Consider the following 7,720-nt stretch of genomic DNA (forward strand, 5'->3'; position numbering starts at 1 on the left):
ATGAGGAGATAGTTCTTCCATCATTTTTTCAATCTCCCTCAAATCCAGAGGAAGAGAGATAGCATACGTTGGATGTCTCCAGGTGTCTTTCTATTTACCTGGATAAGACGACTAGTTGGAGTAAATCTTCTAGTCTCTTTTTGAACTTTGCTGGGCTTCGTAGAGGCTTTGCTGCATCAAAATCTACTTTAAGCCGTTGGATTGTTACAGCTATTTCTTCTGCATACCAGGCTCAAGAGACACAAGTCCCTTCGGGATAAAAGGCTCATTCTACAAGATCTCTCTCTACGTCATGGGCAGCTGCTACTAACACTACTATTGAGAGCATTTGCAGAGCAGCTACATGGGCCTCCACCAACACCTTTATTAGGCATTATGCCTTGGATGTGTGGTCCCGAATGGCCACAGAGTTTGGACGGAATGTCCTTTCCTTAGTTTCATGATTCTGATCAAATAGGGAATTTATTTTGTGCATTATACGTTGGTCTTGGTTTTTATTTCCCTCCTCTGAGTTGAGCATGGGTATTACCCTATCGTGATGCTGCCATGGATTAGACAGGAATTCAGAAAATTTCCTCACCTTGCTGTAATTTCCTTTTCCTGGATATATTTGGTAAGTATGAGGAAATTTTCTGAATTTATTTCCTTGCAACTTTACAAATAATACTAATCTTGTAATACTTTCTCTTATCAAAAAGTTGGTACAGAAGCAAAAATTTTATGAACATATAATTCATAAAACCAATAGACTAAAATAAGAGTTTATAAAGATTTGCTAGAAATATTTCAACATGTAAAATTTTGTTTCTAAATATGCATTGACTTTTCACTCTGAATATGGAGTTGTTTATACCTTTCTGGACCAAGGGATGCTTTGACAGTAAAGGTAGACAGAAATGTTTGTTATTGCCAATAAATCACTAATTCTGAGAATATCTATTAGAACCCACAATATTACTAGGATGATGTGGAATGTAGTGATTTATCGGGCATTGCAAGCATTTTCCATACATAAAAGAAAGTTATTTCTCATCAGGGCGACACTTATGTTTTTCGTGTTTTTATAGGGATAATTAACAAAGTTGAAACATTTGTACATATTACAGCTTCCACCATCTTCCTCTTGTAGTAGTTCTGTTTGCCTTTACCATTTATATTACAAGTTGTATTCCCTAAAGAAGGTCTATGAAAATCCATGTATGAGATAGGTCCCCAAATTCTGTATTAAGGTCTATGGCTATTTAAGTACAACACAAAAATGTTGGTGTAAGGAACTCAGTGTTAGAATGAAGTCAGAAGTCCAATTTGAGAATGGCTCCATTTAAGCCAAAATGTCACCTCTTAGTTTGGAAGAAATCATTTGAAAAGGACTTGCTGTGGTGCCTTTTCACTCTGTTGTCCTATTATACTGAGTGGTTTTGTTGCTTCAGACTTGTGGCACCGAAATTGGGTTTGTTGCTTACTTTATGTGTGCAATCCTATAATTTGTATCCTAGAAATACCGGTAAGTCTGGAACCATGGACCCATGTGATCCCTTAATAGAACATACTAATAAACAGATGGCTACTGCTCTGTGCTTTATGTATGAGAAAAGATATTCCCTTATAAAACATGCACTATTCATTTTGTAATTTTGGGCTATCATATGAGAGACAGACAACTCTATTTTTAAGGAAGCATATGCAATTTCTGATATTCGTTATAATCGGTACATTATTTTTTGATAAAAGAGTCCCTTTAACCAATTCATATCATTATTATTATGTTAATATTATTTATTATGTGAAAACTCAGTTTAGTCACGTCCCAACGTGATAAAATAATATTATGTGAACAATTCAAATCTTTGTTCAATGTCTAACTGTTAATAAATACGCATTCTTGACACAGTGCTTGATTTTAAAATTAGCACAAATTGAGTAGTTTCACAAACTGACATACATCAAATTCAAATGTCACATTTTCATTTTATGTGCATTTAATGAAATATAATTTCCACATACCGTACTTTATTTCAAAACAGATATTATTAAGACTTTGAATAAGAACTGAGGGTGATATAGCCTGGTACAGTAATACTCAATATTTCTCTATCTTGAACAGGGAGTAAAGAACATTGCTATTTAAAAAAAAAGACACTTCATAAGGAACAATCTAGACTGAAAACTGATTATATGGATGACGCACTAAATGCATTTAAAAAAAAAAAAAACATAAAAAAAGAAGCTCACCTTTAAAGTTCTTACAGCTTCTATAAATACAAAGGCAAGCTGCAGCAAACTCTGCTCATGAGAAGACTCTGGCAACCAGAAGCCTCTCATTCTAGTTTTAAAAGTTTTGATCTTGTCCCAAGATCCACTTATCTCCTGTTCCAGCAGGGGTTATGGGATGTGTAGGTCATTACATAGGCAGAGATATGAGTGGAGTAGGTAGAGAGGTATGAGTAGAACTGTTGAATAAGCTGATAGCAGCCATACTACAGCAGTTTATTGAATGCCTAATCTCAGTTTTACCCATGTAAACTCAGTTTGGGCTTTCTATGAAAGAAGATAAGGGGAGGTGGAGACTTAAATGGGCAAAGGTACAATAAAAAGCTTCTCAAACTTTTGGACACATTGTTAACTCTAGTCTATCCATTAATTAGCACTTCCTTGGAGGCCTAACAATCAGCTGTCAAGTGTGATGCATCTGGGACAAAAACAGTTAACTTCCCAGCTATGCCAGTACTTTTCTCTGAAATGCTTAAACTTGGACAACTCAAATTCTACTGCTTGTCTATAAAAGCTGTCACTTTAAATCATATTCACTGTATGAAAGGCATTGTTACAATTAATGAAATACTTCTTTTGAGATGTACTTTGAAAGAAGTGCATCACAAACCCAGTTAATAAAGTTACATTTAAAAATGCACAAAAATGGGCAATAATTTTAAGCAGGAATACAACTTTGATAAATACAAAATATAATGCAGTTAGGAAAATATATAGGCATATAATGATGGGTGCTTTTTAAAATATTTTATGTGTTTTGATTGAGTTTCACTGGCTTTTCATAATTATATAGTTTTCTATCACTTCCTTCAAAGTGCATCTCAAAATAAGTATTTCATTAATTGTAACAATGCCCTTCATATAATGAATATGCTTTAAAATAAATGACAGGTTTTATAGGCAAGCAATAGAATGTGAGTTGTCAAAGTTTAAGCATTTCAACTTGCATTTCAAAGAAAAGATTTCACAGTGATGACCCTTTTCATGTTTTAATGTATTATTTAAGAAGTTCGTAGCTTAACAGTGTGTCTTGTCATTCTAAACTAGCTCTAGATTATCATAAAATTAAAATAAACGTCTTCATTTTTTATCTACTTTTTTTTTCTCCATTTTCTTATTTTTGCCATCCAGAGGAATCCAATATAGCTTTACTATTACAGCAAATATGAGATACTTGAGATCAAAATGTAGCCCCTAACATGTGTCCCTCTCGTTTTAAAAAAAATGTGTAATTATAAAAACTGTTCAAGAATGCATTTCGCAACTAAAAGTTTGTATTTTCAATCGTGAATAATCCTGATATAGCTGGAATAATGAACAAATGTGAGAATAAGGCTTAATTGCCACATTATGTATTTATATGGAGTCGGAAGATTTTCCAATGATAAATGCAGTAGATGTAACATATTACAAGATTTAGCCAATATGTTTTAAGGGTAATGTCCAGAAGATTGTCAGGTATAAATTAATTGCAATGATTGTTAAGCAGAATATTTGAAATTTTTCCTATGGACCTATTGTTCTGTAAATTGAACTTTAATTACATACAGCAGGCTACTGCAGGTTCTAGCAAGCTATTAAAAGGGCAGGAGTACAAAAATTAATAATTAAACAGAAATTGCAATAAAGGAAGTGTAAACATTAGATGACTCTTTACATGAAGTGTTTAGGAAGGCTGTGTAAGTCACATGAAGGGAGGTGTGCCTAGGGCTGTATAAACAAAGTGATTCAACTCCTAAATAGCAAATAGTTGAGCAGAGAGACTGCAGGGGCATGATCTATATACCAAAACTACTTCATTAAGCTAAAGTTGTTTTGGTAAAGATGGGAAATTAATTGTTTTACATATGCAATGCTTAGCGAATATTCCCCTAGACATACAACGCTATATAAATAAATATATATGTTAACCTATTGCATAATGATATGTGGATTTAATAACATATATTTTCCTGTATCTACAAATATCTGGACAGTTCAATCTTGATGGTTCTGTGGTGGTGAGATGGCAAGGGAATAGAGGTGAAGTGCTAATTAAAGTCCCACAGGTGTAATTAGTACATCTCGTTATACCTTGCCTCACAGTCTCTCCTGCAGTGCCAGAAAAGGTGACTTATCATAGATAGTTTGCTCCATAGTTTGAGCAGATTGATAATGAATGGGGCTCCCAGATAGCTACATCCTGGCTCCTCTTCCGCTGTTCAGTTTATTTGGCTGATGCAGAAGTGTACTGCTGCATTAACCCATCCAGCTACGGAGGCAGTAGACTAATCCATAAACATGTAATATGGTTCTCATGAGACCAGTACTTAGGAGCATACACTTCTACACTCCCTGGAACTTGCCTCATTCACAATGCCACCTGTTCAATGCTCTTTATGTCAGAGCGCTGGAATGGTTATGCAAGACGCTGCTCAGGAGCTTTTGTTATTTCTCCTAAACTAAGGGTTAGCTCATTGCCTGTGAGCATCAGATGATTGCTCTCAGCCAATGAGCGAAGCCCTCCATTGCTAGGCTTTACTCAGCAAAGATATCTCCCTGTCTCACTGTGCAGTTGTTGTGCCCATTAGGTTCCAGATAAGAAGACAATCTATTCTAAAACATTTTGGCTCCTTACAATCCAGGTCCCGTGTAGTATAACCACAACAGCAAGTTTGAGATGTTCCTTTAAAGGAAACAAAAAACGCTGGGGCCTGGTTTGCCTTGCACTCTCTGACAATCATTGCTTCCTATAAAACCAGGAATTCTCTCCTGGATTAAAAATTTGTTAAGGAAATATCAAACAAACCAAAAAAATATTACATACGTTATTCTTAAATAAATACCTTTCTCCACTGGACTTCCAATATTGCTAGCATCTATTAATTTGTCATCATCAAAATCAGCCCATACATCATTTCCTAAATCAAAAGTTATATTCAAAGACTTTGCAGGCCATGAATTGCTTTTGTCTGCATCAGTGAGATTACTCCTTGCAGTTTTTATTGCTGATGGTAAAGTTTCATGTTTTTCATAACTTGCACTTTCTGAGTATTTCCATGCTGCAAAATAGAATATACAGGATATAATTTAAACCTGTTAACACCAATAGCTAAGAAATGGCTGATTGTCCCTGTGAAAAAACACAAGCTTAAAGCACAAGCTGTAAATAAGTTTTATGATTACTGCATTTTAATTTGTAGATAGAGCTTTGCAACGTTATCCTGGAGAAATCCAATACGATTTTTTTTTTTTTTGCAACAACAATGACGGTCCTGGGCGCTCTCCTCCAATCCGGCAAACCCTCTGTCAGACACACTGTTCCAACGTCCCCAATGATGCGGAACGCTCTGCCTTCTTCTCTCTTAATCCAAGTTGCGAACCACATTTTGTGTGGGCACCATGCCAGAACTATTTCCCACATAACGCCGGTCGGTTTCATTTTGGGTGCTTAAAGTTCCAGGAACCAATCAGAGGCCACAGGGGCCTATATTAAACTCTTGGGACCTCTCTTTATTGCCCTATCGTGGTTTTGTGCTATCTTGTGAGTGCATTCATATTTGTCTTAACATATTGCTGACTGACTTGGCTTTGTTTTATAATGTAATTTGATATCCCTGACCCATTGGCTGTGTTATACTAGTTTATCCATCCAATTGGTTCAGTCAGTTCCTTGTGTGGGCTTATGCCTGAAGCTTGTTGTGCATAATATGGTCCTGTACCTTTCCACTTTAATTAGTCAATCAGTTGTGAGTGTTTTTTTTATTATTATATACGATTTTATTATGGGAGTTTTGAAAGAAACAACCTCAGTGGAGGTAACAAATTTAACTATACCGAAATATGCACGCAGTGGATAGCTTTGGCCTGCACTGACCATTTCAAACAGAAGTATCTACAACAATGAAATTACTGATGATCACTTGTTCCCCCTATACCCTCCTATCCATCTACCTACTAGTTCCAGGGCTGCAATGCAACCATTATACAGGAAAACTCAAGTAGATAAATCATAGGAGCTCTTACCTGGGACTGGATATGTCTCCAGTTCTACCTCCAAAGTTCACAGTATCATTCAATCCAGTTAACATTGCTTTTCATGATAGGTCATGGATTGCATCTGGATGACAACTACAACACCCCCCAACCATTTCTTCCTGGGTATTATCAGCTTTTACTTTATCATAGTACCACATAATCACTCAAGTCAGATGTTTCCGATCTATAACAATTTACTAATTCTTACATACATTTTATTGTACCATAAATAATTGTTTGTTTTGCTTTTTTTACTGCTGAATCTATATTTGTATGGCTCTGTAAAACTTAAAAAAAAAAAAAAATATTAACACAACAAAAAGTCATTATTTTAGTTTCACCTTGGTTTTTTATTTTTATCTCATCAGCACACCCAATCAACTATGCTGATTTGTAGAGTACAAAAAAAACCTGTGGTCTTTGTCCCATCTCATAATATCTCATATGATTCTTTACATTTCGACATAGCCACTGAACAATGCTCGGATAAGGTCATGGAAGTTACACAAATGTAGGCACTGCACACAGCAACTTCTACAACAATCACATTTCTTATTACAACTTTCACTTTATTAAAGTCTGCTCTGGGGACTGTAAAGATGTCATACGTTAGCATTTTTGTATGGATAAATGCAGCTCAGTCAGGTAACATACTTCATATCAAGTTGATGAACTAAATATGTGTAGTACCATGGATGTCTTCTACAAAATGAAACTACAGCATCTCAGTCTGCTATATTTTCTTACTTAAAATTAGTTTTTTTTATGATTGTTCATTGTACTATAATTTGGCTGGTTTTACTCAATAACATTTAGACTATTTTAATAAACAAAAGATACAATGAAAATACCTGCTACAATATTATAGAGTTGTTAACTTACCTGCGCCATCTTGTGGTGAATGTGTATAATTTGCGGTGCTATGATCTAGTTGGATTGCACATTTTTCTGGCCTTTTCAAGCTTGTTGACCTTAACAAAATAAATCAATGTTAACAATTATTTTAATTTACTAATAATGGTAGGTAAGAAGATGGGTAGGTAGAGACATGTAAATTGATAGCCACATGGACAGAAAAGCAATATCAAAGAAATAAAATCCATCAGATCTTTTATCAATTAGCTTATAGCATTCATCAAAAATGCAACTCTGCACTTGTGATTCTTGATAATTATATTTAATTATTTAATACTTTAATACGGTGGGAAATTGCATTTCAGAATCATAACAGTTTAATTGGGGGTTAAACCATTCACAAATGGTTTAACAACAAAGTCTGCTCTGCAGCGCTGTTTCTCTCTGTCCTCATCCACATCTGCTTTCAGAAATTCTTCTAAAAGAAGTCTAGGACTGCTGCTGGGCAGGGGTGCCACTGATTGGCTTAGAGCAATCAGAAGATGCTGTAAGCCAAGCATGTAAAAATCAAAGTGTG

General features: G+C 35.2%; 1 protein-coding gene across 1 annotated transcript in view; it reads right to left on the reverse strand.

Moving 5' to 3' along the window:
* Positions 1–373: 373 nt before the first annotated feature.
* The window catches only part of HFM1 (helicase for meiosis 1), a 218,622-nt gene continuing 211,275 nt past the window's right edge, over positions 374–7,720 (reverse strand). The window contains exons 34-36 of the mRNA XM_063428059.1: positions 7,171–7,259; positions 5,097–5,312; positions 374–600 (exon numbers count right to left, since the gene is read on the reverse strand). Of these exons, the coding sequence (XP_063284129.1) occupies positions 374–600; positions 5,097–5,312; positions 7,171–7,259 (532 nt within the window). The remainder of the gene's footprint in view (positions 601–5,096; positions 5,313–7,170; positions 7,260–7,720) is intronic.

The sequence above is a fragment of the Pelobates fuscus genome, chromosome 7 (assembly GCF_036172605.1).
Source record: "Pelobates fuscus isolate aPelFus1 chromosome 7, aPelFus1.pri, whole genome shotgun sequence".
Classification (NCBI taxonomy): domain Eukaryota; kingdom Metazoa; phylum Chordata; class Amphibia; order Anura; family Pelobatidae; genus Pelobates; species Pelobates fuscus.